At 34.6% G+C, this 19,020-nt stretch overlaps 1 protein-coding gene across 2 annotated transcripts in view; it reads left to right on the top strand.

Annotated features, from left to right (window-relative positions):
• Positions 1-19,020, top strand: part of LOC150097088 (leukocyte receptor cluster member 8 homolog) — a 347,020-nt gene that overhangs the window by 63,302 nt on the left and 264,698 nt on the right. For both annotated transcript variants that reach the window (XM_090407668.1, XM_090407667.1), the window contains exon 3: positions 3,455-3,503. In XM_090407668.1, the coding sequence (XP_090263794.1) occupies positions 3,455-3,503 (49 nt within the window). The remainder of the gene's footprint in view (positions 1-3,454; positions 3,504-19,020) is intronic.

The raw sequence follows: 19,020 nt of genomic DNA, 5'->3' as shown, positions 1-19,020 counted from the left end.
ACAGAGAACTAGATGTGGTTGACGATGGCACTGGCTCGGATTCTATTATAAGAGATGTCTCGTTAGTGCTCTTCAAGACGGAGAAAGATAGATATATCAGTTTGTCCATAGTAAGGTTTACCACAACTACAAATAATTCTGGATACACCTGGGAACCGAAGATGTTTTTCTTTTGGCTGACTAAGAATAGATCGTAGTTTAGGTAAAGCAGAGAAGCACGTTTTGATGTCTAACTTTTTTTAAAATTCTAGCCAGGTTGGGGTAAGAGGGAACTAAAGTAAGGCAAGGAGATGCAAGCTCTGGGGGTAGTAGAATCTTCATTAGTTTGTTGATGATGGTGAAAAAGAAGTTTTTCAATACTTTTTGGTGTGAAACCATTATTGACAAAGGTCTTTTTGAGGAAATTAAGTTCATTTTGAAACTCTTCGTCGTCTGATAATAAGGATCTGGCCCAATGTTCAAGAGTAGATATAATGCCATATTTCTGTGGAGGGTAGTGGTGAGAGGATACGTGAAGGTATCTATCTGTATGTGTTGATTTTCTGAAGATTGAAATTTTAATATTATCAGTACTCCTGGTTAGCTTTATGTCTTAAAAAGAAAGACAATTGTTAACTTCTAGCTCAGAGATGAATTTGATGTTGGAGGGGGTTGGATGCCATAGGCACCGGGGGGGGGTTGGAACCTCCTTGTGTGTGTGTGTGTGTGTGTGTGTGTGACGATGATGAACAGCCTATTTTTTCTACCTACTTCAGGGTGAGGGCCTCTCCCATTGAAGTAGGTTTTTGGTCTACTACTCCAATGTGACACAGTCCATATTTGGGAGAGTGTATCTATACTTGGGTGAATGAATGTATGAAGGTGGAAGACTATCACAAACATCCATGCCTACCCTGGATTCGAACCCACAGCCTCTTGGCTGGAGAGCGGATATGCTAAACACTCTCCCACCAGGCCAGCATATATATATATATATATATGATGATGATGATTGGCTGCTGTTAATTCCTTATTTGCCTTTGTTGTAGAGAAATGAGTAGGAAAATTGTTGTCTGCTACATAGGTCCTGGATAACATTGCTGTTTTTGCTTTTCTCGAAATAATTTTCTTTTTTTCTTTTTAAGTTGGTAGTTTTTGTTTTTTATGTCATCTGCTTGCTTCGAATTCTTATTTTAACTTTTGTACAATATATCACAAAAACTTAATGGCTCTATCTCACTCACTGTTGTCATTAGTGGAAGTGATGTTTTTTTTTTTTGCCACAAAAGAGGCGCTAGGGCCTATTAGTAAATAAATGTTGTGGGTGAGATTAGGTCTGATTTATAAGCAGCATTGCTAAGTTGTTAATTTTTTCTAATTTCAAAATTTCTTCTGGTCTGACAAATGTAAGGCATTCCATAAAAGCAAAAAAAAAAGTATAAAATCCTTGGTACTTCTATAAAAGATTGCTATCTTTTGAGATCTCAAAAGGCATTGTATTATCTCAATCAGTTTGGTTTTTCTGGTAATGTGGTCATATGAGTATTCTCCCTACCTGTATGGAAGAGAGATATTCTCAATATTGTATAGCAATATTTGAACTTAAGGTTTATATGTTTATAGGAGTTTATGACTAACTAGATTGGTATATAGATTGTTGAGGATAGATTTGTGGAATAATAAGTTTAATTCTTCCTTTTATTCTTGTCTCCTAAGATGATAAATGCTCTTTTTAACAATATTGATGACACCAGACTTTTGGGTATGATTTAGCTTGAAAATGGCATTCTGTTTGGATAAGTTTTTGATAGATCTCTAAAGAGATTCTAAAGTAAGGCTACCACTCTGCTTATTTGATCTGTAGTATCTTAAAAAAGTTCAGCGTTTGGTCTCTAGATCAAGCTTTCTGAATTATCTAACACTAGTCTACACACAGTACTAATATTAATGTACGAGGGTTGTTTGAAAAGTTTGGTAAAAAAAAATAAGTTAAACGCATTTTTTTTGAAAAAAAATCACTTTTATTTCTCAACATAGTCTCCATCGAGGTCTACACATTTGGTCCAGTGAGTATCAGATTTTTTCATCCCATCTAAAAAATAGGATTTGTCAAATTGTGCAAAATATTCATTGACAGCCTTGATGGCATCCTCGTTCGAAGAAAACTTTTTCCCACCGAGCCAGATTTTTAAGTTTGGGAACAAGAAGTCATCACATGGGGCCAAGTCTGGAGAATACAGTGGATGTGGAACCAATTTGAACCTCAATTTGTGCAGTTTTTGCCATTGCAACGGCCAATGTGTGGGATGGTGCATTGTCATGATGAAAGAGCACTTCTACACTCTATCAAATGGTCTATCATGATAATTCCTTGGGAATCCCAAAAAACAGTGGCCATCACCTTCCCTGCTGACAAAACGGCCTTCGCTTTTGTCAGTGCTCTTTCACCAAGCATTGTCCACTGTTTTGACTGCTGCTTGGACTCAGGTGTGTAGTGGTGGATCCAAATTTCTTCTACAGTCGCGAATTGATCCAAAAATTCTGTGAATTATGATTAAACATTGCCAAACACTGTGTTGAAATGACTTTTCGCATGCGTTTTGGATTGACAGTCAACAATCACTGCACACATAGCTTTTTCATGTGCAAATTTTTTGTGCAGGATATTATACACCCATTTAATTGAAATGCCTACAATCTCAGCAATCTCATGTACTTTCACTCGGTGGTCTTCCCTAGCAACACCATGGATTTTGTCAATCATTTCCTTCCTAGTGACCTCAGTCAGGTGTCCAGAGCGTGCTTCATCTTCGATGGATTTACGACCACGTTTAAACTCATTTATCCCAAAATAAATAGTATTTAATGCTCATGCAGAGTCCCCATGAACTGCATCTAACTCGGCTTTGATCTGTGCGGCTGTCCACTTCTTGAAATAAAAGTGTTTTATCAAAGCTAGTTTTTCTCCATTTTTATGAAAAATGCGAACATAGTCATTTTAAATATTTGCCAAATGAGAACTACATGCTGCACGTGGTTAAGATTTTGCCAGGGGTCATGAAAAAGATGATATGTGCCGAAACTGGTATGAATGAACTAATTGTGTCGCTATCTATTGGAAATTTACCAAAATTATTAATTGGTGAAGTTCACATAAAATAAATCTGTTACATGGGAAAAAAATATTTCCAACAACTTCCTGTTTCCTGTGCATAAGTAAATAATGCAAGTTCATTTAATTCTTATTTTTATTTGTAGTTAAATTTTAATATTACTAGTCTACTGTTCTACGAAAAAATATTGTGCAATACTTTTTTGATAACTTTTGATTATGTTTAGCTTTGTTTAACATCTAGGTTAAATGTTGCATAAAAACTGTCTAAATTAAAAATTATGATGTAAAATTTCATTTTACCTTTGAGTTTATTGTAGACTAGTTACAGAATATTGCTGATTTTTATTTTTTTGTAACTAGGTACAACAATTATCCTGGACTTCCAGAATATGGTTATTATAATCAATATGTAAGTTTTTACATATAGTAAATTTAGTTTAATCCTTTATCTATATATCTTTATATAGCTATTAAATTAATCACTTATTGTAGTTTATTTTTTTTTCTGTTGTTTCTCATCTTTTTTTTATTCATTGTACTCTTAATTGTTCTGCCGATTTCTCTGAAATTTTTTTTTTTCATATTTATCTTTATCTTTTAGATATGTTATTATGCAACTTAAACAATTAAACTGTCACCTGTTCTATTATTTAATTTTCTATGACTGTTTTTGATCTAACATGGTCTTAACCTTTAAATGCAATGAATTTTGTTTTCTTTTGTAAAATTTTATAAAGTAAAGGCTTCTCCTACTCTGTTATATAGTTCAGAAACATACTGTTTCTGAACCATATAACAGTAAAAAGAAAGATGAAAGTAAAATACAAACTGCAGAAATGAGGTTTTTAAGAGGAATTAAAGGATGCACAAAATTGGACCATATAAAGAATGAAGACATCAGAAGAGAACTAGATATTTACATTGTAAAAAGAATAAGGAATATAGAGAGAAATGCAAAGAGCATCTGTTTAGGATGGAAAGATATTGACTACCAAAAGAGGTGGATAAATATAGACCAAAGGAAGAGGGGGGGGGACTAGCTGCAAGATGGAAGGAACAACGAAGCCAGAACAAGCAAATACTTAATCCTTGAAGAGAAGAAGATTCTTTTACTTCTCAGTGCTACTATAATGTACTGAAGATTAATTTTTTATTGTTCTGATCATTAGTGATATTTTGCTGAGGAAGCAGTTTGTTTCTGAAGCATTTTCAGTATCTCTTAATGTTGTTTTGACTTTCTATTGGCTGCTATTTTTATTTATTTCACTCAACACATAAGCACAGATTATTGAAGTAACTTGGCATACAAACTTTGTTTACTTACACTTAGATAAAGGATGAAACCAAAAATATAATTTCTTGACATCTATAATTTATAGTATAACCAAGTGAAGAAAACTTTCTTCACTTGGTTATACTAAGTTTCTTTTTCACTTGGTTATACCAAGTGAAAAAATATCTGTCTCTAATCCAGAGTAGTTTAGTAATAAGGTGTGACACCTTATTGACTACTTGTATATGGACATATGACCTGCATTACTTCAACCTTGGTATCACTTTGGGGTCTGGCTCCCACTAATGAGATCTCAGTAAATGTTGAAACTGGTTTGGGTAGTGGCCCTTCCCATAATGCATAGCATTATACATGTCTCTAAGGATATGGGCTTTGCATTATGGGATACTAAGGCGATTGATATGACGTCATTAGCCTCTATATACAAAGTAGCCCAGTCATGAAGTAACTTCATGCACAAACTTTGCTTGCTTACACTTGAATAAAGGATGAAACCAAGAATATAATTTCTTGGCATCTATAATTTAAGCAACGATTAGTTTTGTCCATCCACATGTAATGTACTTATCTATTAATGAAGGGATTTTATTGAAATTTCTTGTTGGAATCCTTACAAAAAACTTAAGCAATCTCAATTTTTCTTTGGTTGAACTGTATGATTCAACCAAATACATAATATTTGGTTGAACATAATAATTCAACTAAATATGTTGAAATTATATATTACTATAACTCTACTAAGGCAGAATGGTGAAATTTGCGATTAAAGATATACACAAGAATATGCTTACATGGTTTCAGTTTTGGTTTCACTCATAAGAATTCAACCTGATATTAATAATTATCAGTTTGAATCCTAATACTAGATTAATATAACTTGGTTTGAATCAGACCATCAGAATATAAGATTACCTTTAAAATTTATTTTATTTTGACTTTTAATGTCAAAATTAGGCAGAACAAAATTATTATTAGTATAATTCTTTAAATTAGAATTATACTGATAATAATTGCACATGCAATAGGAAACTAAATGGAATTTATTATTACTCCTATATATTTCACTCAATACATCATGAGCTTCATTCAAGGAGAATTCAGAAGAACTGGTAACAACATTTAAATTCTGAATACAAGAGCGAGTCATACAGCATGGGTATAATATCATGTGTCTTGGTTGCAGCTGTACAGTGGGAAGAAACACTATTAGAGTTCAGAGACTTGGGTATAAATGTATAATTAATTCATTACTTAAAAAAATTAGAAATAATTGACAGCAGTTGTTCCCCCAAAACTTAGAGATAGGCATAGCCTGTCCGATGAAGATTTGGACGGTGCCATAGGCTTCACACAAGTCAAAAACAAAGTAATCAAATTTGAGCCTACTGTAGTGTAGCATTTTGGTATGATTCCAAGATGTTCCAAGGTTTCAATCCTTACAATCATGTCATCAGCCTCTTCCTTAACATTCTTATTCTGACCACTATCATTCACTACTTTCACATTTGCCAGACCATTTTCACTATCTTTCTTTACGTTGTTATATAAGGAAAGTAATGCATTGTCAGAAAGTCAAATTCTCTATGAAAGGAATAGAGTTCTCATAGTGCATGTCTCTGTAAATGGAAATAAAACAGAGGAATTTCCTTACTGAATGTTTCAGGTAAGGTTTTTGAGCATATTTGAGTAGAGGCTAAGAAAAATTGTGGATGAACATTTTGGAGAAGAATAAGCTTGGTCCAAGCCATATAGATGTCAGATTTTTGCTTTAAGACGAATGGAATGCTTCTGCCATGGAATAGTGCTCACACATTTCTGGTGGTCCACCAAAATCCTCTCTAAGATTACTTGATGCTTTCTAAAAGAGGAAAATTTGGTTAATTGATGATCCCTCCCCTCTTCCTCTATTCAGTTTCTGTCTTATGACTATCTGCAGATACTTTCATGGACAATATTCTGTTGAACTGACTACTATCATTTTTCCTCTCTCCTCCAGAATAATAAGAACAAGAGCAGCTTGCTGGTCAACACCCATTTACAGTCCAGATCTAAACTTGCTGAACCAACTTCTCTGCCTCCGCTTTCAACAGACAAGTAGATGGAAGTCTACCTTTGTTTTGTTGGAACACCCTTCCTCACTCTGTCTTCCTCAAACATTAACTTTCAGCCATTGAAAATGTCAATAGATTCCTCCTTTCTTCTTACCCTCTTGCTTATATATGGCATTGATATGCTACAACTCCTGTGTGATCAGATGTGTGTGTGTATGCATGTATATATCTGTGTGTATATATATATGTCTATATATAAAAGTTGAGAAATCATGAGAATATAATGAAGATCTGTATTTTAGTCTTGTAGATATGGAACAAGCATATGCATGGTACCATATACAAGAGAAAAGTATTCAAAACGTTACAGTTATATAATATGAATGGAACATATTGTGCAGTACATTGGCTATATTTGAGCATAAGTCAGCAGTTACAATTGAAGGAGGTATAGAAAAATGGTTTCATGTAAAATCAGATATAAGATAAGGATGCACATGTACTGTTATTCATCTGTACAGATCACATTATGAAGGAATGTGGCATTAAACCTGATATCAAAATTGGAGGTGTTAATCTCTGCTTTTTTTTTTTTTTTTTACTTCATACAGATTGCATTGTACTTTTAAAGAAATCCAGGGCAAATCTACTGGATTTCTGACTGAATAGAATGGCTGCTGTAAAAAAAAAAATATGGTATGAAAATCAGCAATAAAAAGACAGACTATGCAGTAATATTGACAATGTCTTTTGCATCCTGAATGGAGAACCTATTTGAAGATGTAAAACAATTCAGTTATTTCGGCATACTTTTTTTTAATGATGGGAAATTAAATATGGAAATGAACAGTAGAATAAAGAAATGTGTGGGTAGTTAACTGAATAAACTGATATGGAATGAGACAGAGAAAACAGAAAAAATATAAGATGGTGTTGAAACCAATTTTAAAGTACAGATCTGAGAGCTGGGAGAGAAATAAAGCACTTGATCGAAGAGAGACTGCAGATATGAGAGTTCGGAATAAAGTTGGTGGAGTGAACTGATGATGACAAGATATTAGGAAGGCTTGACTTCATTAATATTCAAGAATGTATTTGCAGATTTAATCTCCTGTGGCATGATCACTTAAACAGAATGGGAAAGGAAAAGTTAATGAAACAAGCGTCTGATGCTAGGATGGTGGGAAAAAGACTGAGTTAGGCAGTGATCTAGGTAAATTGGTGTAATTAAAACGGCCTTATAAGATGAAATGTAAGGTCTGACAGTGTTGGAGTCTTGACACTAACCTGGAGGAAATTCCTTGAGGGGTTCGTACCAGGAATTTGATATTGATGATACTTTCATAGCAATTGAAGTTTTTGTGATGTAACAGAGCCTGGCTACTTTAATGAGTATTTCTATTTATAAATGCTTCTATGTAGTTAATGAATTGACTGCTGTCAGTTCCGTCATGTTATGAAGTTTAATCAGTTGAATATAAATGATGTTCAGAAATAACGTTTTTCAGCTGATCTGTCTGTTTGCCTGACTGAATTTAAGTTTGAAGGGATGTTTGCCCTGATATGCACTAGATAGCAGTAAAGAGTTCATGTTTTGGAGAAGATAATAGTTCATTGATTTCAGTGATGGGTTTGCATGCTGGAGTAAACTGAAATTTCCTGTAAATCTTAACCACATATTCCGCTCCTTTTACACAGGAAATCAGAACTGTGCATATTTCCACTTCATGTGGAGAGGAACATTCAATAATTCTATGGACTATTTTTGGATTATAACTGTGGAGAAGGTATGGTTTGTTTTTAATAGTTTCTATTTCTTGTTCAAGGGCTTTTTGCATAGAGTAAATTTTGCAAGCTCTTGATATTGCATGTATTAGCTCACAAAAATTACTCTTAACAGTAAACGCTCCATAGGAAGCCTAGTAATGTAAATTTACTTATGTGGTATTGTCTTGCTATCCTATACATTACTAATTATATACATCAGGAAATGACTGTATTAGAATGAGTATCACTTCCATTTGTGGAAAATTTTTCTTTCATTCTATCTTTATTATGATTTTTTTTTAAAAAAAAGCTCATTAAATATAATCAAATAACAGGTATTTCTGGAAAAATTTCAGTGTTACTCCTCTAAATAAATATTAATGTTTATGGCTATTTTTGTTTAGGTGTATCCCTTTTTATAATGTCGTTGGCTTTTTACTCAGTTTTTAGGACATTACTAATGTTTTAAAGACAGATACATGAAGAATATATGGGAAGAATAATTTTGGACATACCTTTGTGGGATGTTCCTGGTTATCTTTTTATTCAGTGGCATCTGGTGTATGGTGATATACATTTGTATTACTGCTGAAGTATTCCTGAGAGGAAGGGAGGGTTGGAAATGTAGAGATAGAGAGATGGGAGAGGATTGTGGGTGAGGCAAGAGGTATGCGAATTTTAAAACCTGGGTTTTAAGGGTGGACTAAGAATTCTTTCGGAATAAGGTGAAAAATAGAAAATTTTTTTGGGAAAGTAGAAGGATAGAATAAGATGGAACAAAATTAGGGGTGAGAGTAACAGGGTGTGAGCCATTTCAGCAATGCGTCATCTTTGGAGCTCATTGGAAAAGTAGAGGCTATATCATGTCGGTTTGATATTTTTGTCTTGGGTGTATCTGTGTTGTTTTTTGTTGTTGGAGCCATGACCTAATTTTTATGTTTTGGAGCTTCCAACTCTCAGAGATTATATAGGGGCAGTGAACATTTATTGAGTTGTCACATTTTTATGGCTATCGTTTTCGATATTCTATGCATTGTTTTGTTTTCCTGTATGTCTGTTATTATGGCTTTGTTGATTTGTGGGATATGCTTCTGTTCGAGCGCATGGGCTGCTATTCTGTTTTTCCTGTATTTTGTTTCTAATTGTTTAAATGTTCTGGAATTAGTATGTTGCAGTCACGGAAGTGTTCTTGTAGTCTTGCCCATAAAGATCCTATCGTGGAACCCATGTAGGTGACATCACAGTCTTGTTGACAAGGAACTTTATAAACTACATTGTGTTGTTCTAGTATTTCTTTGTATGTGTGAGATTTTGCAGGTTTTAGACTTTTGACTACACATAATTATCTCAACATAGAAATCTTTATTTCTATGTTGAAATAATTATGTGTAGTCAAACCTTGTATGCAGTTATAAATTAAATTATATATTTAGTTTAATCCTTTATCCAAGTGTAAGCAAACAAAGTTTGCACCTGAAGTATCTTCAGGACTGGGGCAACTCATGGTTAAGGTGGTATAAGTTCTCATCACTTGCCTTAGTATCTCAGATTATGCAAAGCACATCTCCTTGCGGACATGTATAATGCTATGCATTAAGGGAAGGGTCACCACCCAGATTAGTTTTGACCTTTATTGAGGTCTCATCAGTCAGAGCCAGACCTAGAGGTGGGATAAAAAGGTGGAAGTAATGAAGATGTCATATTTACCTATACGAGTTGCCAAAAGGTGTTACACCTTATTATTAAATTACTCTGTATTAGAGAAAGATGTTGGAAGTTTTTTCACTTGGTTAGACTATAAAATTATATATTTAGTTCAATCCTCCATTATTTCAAAGCCGAATAAGAAACTCAAAGATTGGAATCAAAGAGTTTCATGCCGCATATAGTAAACTATAAAAGTTTCGGCAGATTGTAGTGTAAGCTTAAGCACATAGTTCAACACTAGGGCAACTTGTAGCAAAGGTGGGTAAAGTTCTGATCACTATCAGTATTTCCCATAATGTAAAACACATCTCCTAAGAGATGTATGATGTTATACATTATGGTGGAAGGTCACTACCCAGACCAGTTTCGACCTTTATTGAGGTCTCATCAGTGAGTAGGTAGACCTAGATAATACTGAGGTTATAGCGAAAATAACTTATATACTTTGCTATACGAGTTGTCAAAAAAGTGCACCCATAAATTACTTTAATAAAGAGCCAATAGGCTTCACTTCGGTGATATAACATTATTTAAATTAAGGGGATATTAAATCCCACATTATTTCAAAGCCGAATAAGAAACTCGAAGATCGGAATCAAAGAGTTTCATGCCGCATATAGTAAACTATAAAAGTTTCGGTGGATTGTAGCGTAAGCTTAAGCACATAGTTCAACACTAGGGCAACTCGTAGCAAAGGTGGGTAAAGTTCTGATCACTATTAGTATTTCTCGTAATGTAAAACATATCTCCTAGGAGATATATGATGTTATACATTATGGTGGAAGGTCACTACCCAGACCGGTTTCGACCTTTATTGAGGTATCATCAATGAGTAGGTTGACCTAGATGATACTGAGGTTATAGCGAAACATGTTGTCAAAAAAGGTGCACCCCCATAAATTACTTAAATAAAGAGCCAATAGGCTTCACTTATTGTTGAACTATGTGCTTTAGCTTACACTACAATCCGCTGAAACTTTTATAGTTTACTATATTCGGCATGAAACTCTTTGATTCCGATCTTTGATTTAAATAATGTTACATCGCTGAAGTGAAGCCTATTGGCTCTTTATTTAAGTAGTTTAATCCTTTATCCAAGTCTAAGCAAACAAAGTTTGTGCCTGAAGTATCGTCAGGACTGGGGCCTAAATATATAATTTATAGTTTAACCAAGTGAAAAATTTTCCAAGATTTATAAATTGTGCTAGGATGAATGATTTTTTGATAGAAAAGGATGGCATGAGTTAAAGTGGAGGTAATTTCCAATATGTCTGGGTTTGTGGAATATTTTTGTTTTTGTGGCTGTTTTGTTGTTTGTTCTAATTATTGTCAGGTTTAGGAAATTTATGGATTTTCATGTTCTGTTTCTAAAGTGAATATTAGTCTGCTGCTGAAGTTAAGGGACACTTTGCAAGTGGTGAGTGTTGGTTCTCCAATGCATAGAATATTGTCCATGTATTAGCCGTAAAAGGTGATGCGGGGGGGGAATAAGGGCTGAGTAGGTGTGATTCTATATGTGATGGAAATAATTCAGCTAGTTGTCTGCTAATATTTTGGTCCATAGGGAGTCCGAAAATTTGGATATAGATGTTATTGTTAAATTTAAAGAAGTTTGCTGAGATTATTGGTTTTATCAGGTTTACGATATTGCAGGATGTTAATTTTGTTTGTGATCCTAGGGTGTGATCTTCTGCAAGTAGTGTATGTACGATGTCTAAAGTTCTGGAGGATGTCTACGTTAGTGTATAGCGACGTCATCGTGAGATAGAGTTAGGTTTTTTATTTTTTGAAATAGGTCGTCAGTGCTTTTTATTATCGATTTTCACTTGGTTAGTAAAGGTTTGAGTAGTTTTACTACGAATTTCGAGAAGGGTGATGTGGTGGTGTTTTGAGACCATTGGGCGTACCGGGTAACCATCTTTATGGGTTTTAATTTGAAAAGTAAATCTAGCTGTCTCTCGTTGCCACATCCATCCATTATGTTTGAGGTTTCCTGTGGGTCTTTTCTTGTCAATATATAAGTCATTGTATAAGTTTATATATATACATTGTATAAGCTTGTTTGATTAACTGGTCATCTGCTCTACAAACATGTCCAAACCACTCAGTTCTCTTGTTTCTTATAAATGATAGGATGTTTTGGTTTTTGTAACAGGTTTTGTAGCTCCTCATTATGTCTTTGTTTATACAATCCATATTCAGATTGTAAGATGGTCCAAAAAATTTTCCTCGGTACTTTCTTTCAAATGTGATGGGATTTCTATTATCTCCATATTCCTGCTTTTTCTTCTAAATGTGTGATTTTTGCCAATCTGCATTTTTTGCCTATTTCTTTTTTCAAAATTTTGTATAACATTCTATTTTCTTCATCATCTTCTTTTGAGAGGTTAGTTTTGGATATTCTTTTTTTCTCCCATAAGTCCAAAATGTCTGGTAAGCCAATCTTTGTTTGCTCTTGCCTGGTAGCCCAGGTGTTTTGTTGCTGTTTTTTTTAATAATTTCTTTACTTTTTTTCCAAGAATCCGAGAATATCTAAAGCAAGATTATTTAATTTTTCTTTTAATGTTCTCTGATAATTAGATCTTGTAAAGCTATCATTGAGTTTTGAGATGTCTATCTTCTTTTGTTTTTGGTGGTTTATTCTCTTCCGTTTGAAACTGATTTTTAGTTTGGCTGGTAGTAGTTCATGGTCTGTATCCATGTCAATCTTTTTTAATGTTTTTAGCATTTTGGAAGGAATGTTTCCATTTCTTATTAATGATTATATAGTCCATACAGTTTTTGATTTCATTGTTTGGCAATGTCCAGTTGTATTTGTGTTGTTGCCTATGGTAGAATAAGGTATTTGTGATTAACAGTTGATTTATTTTGCAAATATTTAATCAAGTCCTCTCCTCTCTCATTCATCTCTCCATGACCGAATTTTCCCATTACTTCTGCTTTATCTTCAGAGTACTGACCGATCTTTGCATTAAAATCTCCTATAATAATCAGGATATCTCTTGTACTTGTTTGCCTGATTTCTTCTTGCAGTTGTTCAAGAAATTGGCTATATTCCTCCTCTTCATGTGATTGGTCTGGGGCATAAACTTCTATTATTTTTATATATATTCCTTTTTCTTTTGCTTTGAATCTTACTGAGATGATTCTAGAGGAAATTGGTCTTGCATCAACTATTGGGTTTAGGAGCCATTTTTTGATGATTAGTGCTACACCTTCTCTGTGGTTGTCTTTCCTTCCTGAGTGTAATATGCTTGTGTTTTTTATGTAGAGTACTATCATCTGCAAAACTGAGGATGGGATTAGTGGTTATTGTGAGTAGGTGTGAGTAAGTACAGGAGAAAGAGAGATAATAGGACACAGCTTTGCAGCACTCCAGCATTGGTGATGAAATACGACTAGAAGCCATCTACCATGACTGTCAGAAAATGACCAGAGAGAACACTGGCTACCCAATTACGGTGGATGGTAGGAGACCGAAGGATGGCAATTTGTTTAGTAGGCCTTAATGGTGCATGCTTACACGCACGAGTTGAAAGCTTTGGAAATGTCAAGGGCAAAGGGCAACAGCACAAGTTTTTCTGAACCATTCCATGGTACATGCCCAGTAGTGGGTGATGAAAGCTACAAGGTCAGCTGTGGATCTTGAATGGCAGAATCCATACTGGTGGTCGCTGATTAATTTTGGGCCTCTAAGTAGTGGAGGAGTTGGCTATTGATGAAATTCTCTATTTTGGAGAGGACAGAGGTGATGGCATTTGGTTGGTAGTTTGATGGTAGACTTCTGTTATTCTTTTTTTTTTGGGGGGGGGGGGGATGGATATGAGATTGTTTTCACATGTTAGGATAAGTTCCAGATATGAATAATAAATTATAGAGATGATGATGCAGGACTGGTGTTAGCTTTGGAGCAAAATGTTTGAGAACAATTGGGGAGATGCCATGAGGACCAGAAGACTTAAGTATCCAAGTTATTTAGTAGTTTTCCGATGACTGTTTGTTCGAAAAACTATAGGAGCCACATGGTACTTTGTTTCAGGTATGGTGGAACAATTGAACAATCTCATTAGCTTCTGCATTAGAGTATCATTTGCATTCATTGAAGTTATTCTTCTACTTTTATGCTTTCTTTTACTTCTGGCATAACGATATTTGGATTCCCTTTAGCCTGCATAGTCAATATCTTTTCATACTCTGATTTAGCTTTCTTCACAATGCTCATTGCTTTTCTGGCCTGCACTTTATATATTTCATAACTTTTCTCACTCTTATTCTCATGATATTCCTTCCACATGATCTTATGGCTTTCTTGCTTAATAAGGTTGCACATCTATTTCACTCTCACCCTATTTATTCTTTGAACTCTATGGATACATTCAGATATGCTTCATTTAAGCACTTTCTCCAAAGATTCCCATGCATGCTAATATCTTTCCCATTCAGTAATTGTTACCATGGGACCAAAGGTAGTATTCTCCTAAGTTGGTCATAATTTCCAGCTTTGTAGTTCAGCATGTAGCATGTCCTAATTGGAACATCAGTATAATTAGCAACTTTTCAGGTAGGTACATGATCACCATCACCAACTTGTGATAAAATAGTCATATTCTAAACATAAACTCCTTCTGGTGCTATAAACAAGTCTAACACTCTTTGTCCTCAAGTTCCTTTTTTCACATGCTGCTAAGAAAGTTGTCTCAAAACAAGCAGCCATCCTGGTTGGTTGAGTTGTTAACATATCCACTCTCTGACCAACAGACTATGGGGTTTAATCCTGCTGTTGACACGAATATTTGTGATTGGCTTTAGATTGGATATGAATTTCATTACCTGGTGTGAGACTACTACCCTGCTTATTGGAGGCTTGAAATTGGATTGAGAAAGTTCCATGTTTCAGTTTAGAGTAGGATTTCCAGACCATAAAGAAATTTTTTTTTTTTTTTAAATGTAAAAATTGATAAAATAGAAAAAAAAAAATCCTTAGCCTAACCATGGTGCGAAATGTGTTTCATTCTTATCATTAGATTTCTCTTCTACCCAATCAATGTTTGGATAATTAAAATTACCTATAACAATTACTCGTTTAGTGTTCATCAGGATAATTCGGCGATGCATTTCATTGTCTCCTGCAGGTGAATTGCCAAGTCTGTAGCAACACCCCATCATATATTTCATCCTGTTAGCCTACACTTCACATCAGATAGGCTCAAACTCGCTGTTACATGGGACAGAAATGCTTAATGGTATAACGAACACCAAGAAGAAATAAATATTATACGTATATATTAAACTCATTATTTTGTGGTTTTTCTACCCAGCATCATCAGAGCACAATGATAACTATGATAGGCACACAGCACTAAACTAAGTAATTGTGTAAACGAATGCTGTTTGTTTCTATTTATATACCATTATTTTAATTAGCAGTGCACGCTTTTCCTCTTGTAACCTTTCTCACTTACTCTACTGCATATTATGTTTATCCACCTTCCGTATTTACTAGTCATATGCCTATGAACACTGGAAAATTTATTTGTAAGACTTCGCCATCCAATATATCAATATTTGGCATAGGACTCAATAAAACGTCCAGTAGATCTCTCTCTCTTACTAGCGTAAATTCCTTCAACAAAGTTTACATAAACATTCATGGTTCTTAGTAATTAAACTGAGCTTTAATGCCTTAGTTGTTTCCTGCTCACAAGTCGTCCGATTATTTTTAGAAACAGTGCATTGTAAAATAAAGGATCATGCAGTGCTCTTTTAACAAATAATTAAAACACATTTATTTACGTTAATATGAAATATACATGAATCAAATGACAGGGAGATTGCTTTCTCTACCCATCTATAAAATCTTTAGCATAAAATTAGAAACTTTTTACTTCAACAGTAATTAATCTCTTTAACTCATAAACTTATTAACTCTCTACTTACAAATTCAACTTATTAAACTTCTAGTTTACTCGCAAAGAGGTTAGCGAACTCTGTTAAGTTATTTTTACAAATTTGATATCAACTTCCAATATGCCAATTGATTCTCTTAAGGACACTTATTACTATTAAACAAATTCTTAATAGTCCATCTATAACATACTATAAGAGGGAATGTACAAAAGGATGGAACTTACAAAGGCTCTTTATTGCACATTCAGTCAAAAAGTCTTTCACTAAAGTCTTATGGCATTTCTTTCATCTCAGATCTCGAGCTCCGCTCCCTTCAGGAATGTCTGGCATCAGCAGTATGTCATCGGGAAAAATAGCGGGCTGTGGACAGCGACCTGTGGTACTCGTACAGCTCCAGCAAAGGTTGTTCTCCCACGGCAATAGAAAAACTTCCGCGCGAAGTTGCTTCGGGAATTTACATCAACTTTTCTCCTCTAGCTTGTGCACACCGAAATGCCTGGACGACTGGCTCTTCTATCTGCCACTTCCTATAACTGAAACTGCCACCAACTCTCTCTCTTTGACAACCAAAATGGGTTCTCTCTCTCTTCGGCAGCTGGAAGCTCTCTCTCTGGTGACTGGAAGCCCCTATTGCTTGGCTCTGTCCCTTTTTATTATGCCTTCTCTGAGACCTAGCACGAAGGGTTGTAACCCCCTAAGAATTCGGCATGACTCTTTCATCTTCTTTGAAGTTCAACCTGCTCTTGTTTCTCTTTCGTGCACTCTTTTGATTGTAAGTTGCCGGCCAGTGGAAAGTTGTTTGAACCTTTCAGACCGACTTTGGAAGTGTTTATGCAGAGCTTGTAAGCACTTTCTTTTACACACAAAATTCGTAAACAATCTTTCATATGCCCTCATAGAGAGCTATTACACAATGTTCCAGTGGCAAAACATTGCCTTTGTTTTTGACATTCTAAAATATTCTTGTTAAAGGAATAAATACAGTTAATTTCCAAAGAGTTATTTACAATAATATCTAGCACAAAGTATACAGAGACAAACAAGGTTATTTATCGATGCAAAGTGCTTTGGTATTTCTAAGCTACATAGAGTTTTTACAATTTTAACTGACACCTAATGTCCATATATGTCGTGCTCTATGGATTGGATAACTACAAAGATGCATTAGTGACACAATTTCCAAATGGTTCATTATCCCTCTCCATCCACATAAAACCCAGTCATACTGGTAGGTATTTATGTAAACAATCACACCACCACCCTTCTCAGTAGATGGCATCCTCAAAATACTTACTCACCAAGCCAGGGCTATTTGTTCAGCCCTTGAAATTTTGCTCAAGGCCCTTCACAACACCTTAGCCAGTGGCTACGGCAAATATAAAATAGATAAAGCCGACTAGAACTGATACTAACAGATTTTGAATTGGAACATGTAATATGAAAATTTGGTTTAAACCTGGATCTCTTCGATGTATTATTGATGCATACAGGCGGTCCCTGGGTTATGGATGACCCGACTTATGGCATTCTGTAATTACAAACGGGCTCCCAAGGCTCCCCGTAAGGATAATTAAATTAATTCTAATTTTTTTCCACCACTAGTTTTTTCCACCACTTAAACAAGTGGTGTATAGTGGTAATGCACTGCAACTGGACATCAATGAAAATGATGTCATTGACTTACTAGAGTTCCATTCACAAGAATTAATCAATGAAGACCTTATGGGGATAGAGAAGCAACTGATAGAAACACAAGAACACGAAGAATCAGAAGATCTAGAGCCAAGAAAGTTTACAACAAAAGAATTAGCTGAAGCCTTTCGTCTTATTGAAGCAGGATACAAATTTTCTTCAATGAGACGAAAGGAGGTGCAAGATCCTAATATTAAGCAGTTTATCATGCAGACACCAGCTGATACAAGGTCATTTATGTTGGAAAAAAAGATAAAGGCTGGGCAAACAACCCTAGGTACTATTTCAAAAACCGACTTCAGTGGTAAGCTCCCCTCCTTTATCAACAGAATCAAATCCTGATTCTCTAGCATCCACTGCACCATCTCCATCATCATCTTCTGATTAATGCTAGCCTAACTTCTTCCCTCAAAAATGCCCCTTCCAGTAAGAAAGCCTTGATGCAACATTAGGTGAGTGCTAACCTTTAATATTCTTTTTTGAAATTTTTCCTATCTCCTATCCAAACTTTTTGTATAAGTTTGTTTTTGTTCTGTTTATCTGTTTGTTTGAATTAAAAGAAAGAGCACAGCAGTTTCAGTAACTTATTATTGCACTACATGGGTATTATTATTACAGTATTATACTGTATTATTATTGCCACATATCGTTAAACTTCGGTTCCAATTTTATTTTAATATTTGTATTCATATATATATATATATCTTCTGTCCTGACTTGCCCCCTCTTTAGTAACTTCTTAATCTAACATCAGTGAGTCATGTCTTAGCTATCAATCTAGGCCGATGAGCAATTTTACAAGATGTGCACATGGGCTATGAAGACAAAGGAAATGTCATTAATTGGCGCAAATTCCTTTGTTTCAATTCTGGTACTGGTTTCTTTTTTAATTTTCGGGAAAATTTATATTTATACTGTGCCACCCTAAAATGTATTTGATGAACATTTATTCACGGAACCAAAGTCTAGATCAGCACACTGTCTCGTAATTCTTAAACACTTAGCAGAGTATTCTCAATTAATCTCACTGTTAGGATTTATCTCGCAGTCGTAGCCCCCTATTTTATGTTTGGTAATCTTACCTCCCGCCTTGGTTCGAACTTTTTTGAATGGTTCAGTAAAATGAAAATAAGGCAAGTCTTCATATTCATTTCAAAAGAAAATAACATTTAATTCACTGAATAGACATAATACATGCTATAAGAAATTTTTACTGACATAAAATTAACCTTGCTAATATTGGGAAGAGAGTAGTTTCAACTATGATTGCAAAATCTCCTTTAACATATTAGAGCATAAATACATTCCAGTAATCCTAACACAGATCTAATTCTCATCTATATATGACATCATTAAAGACTATTCTTTTTATATTTCACATACATTAACAAATATCTTCATATTATTATTCCAATTAAAGTATAGAGTTCCTAAGTTTCATCAGCATAATTCCTAAAGTTCTTTCAATGAGGGCTTAGTCCTGAGTTGAAGATTTTACCAATATCTAA

This window comes from Typopeltis vanoorti, chromosome 17, assembly GCF_054136105.1.
Source record: "Typopeltis vanoorti isolate ZY-2024b chromosome 17, IOZ_Tvanoo_1.0, whole genome shotgun sequence".
Taxonomy (NCBI): Eukaryota; Metazoa; Arthropoda; class Arachnida; order Uropygi; family Thelyphonidae; genus Typopeltis; species Typopeltis vanoorti.
The sequence above is the reverse complement of the archived record's forward strand: the minus strand, read 5'-3'. Positions and strand labels throughout refer to the sequence as shown.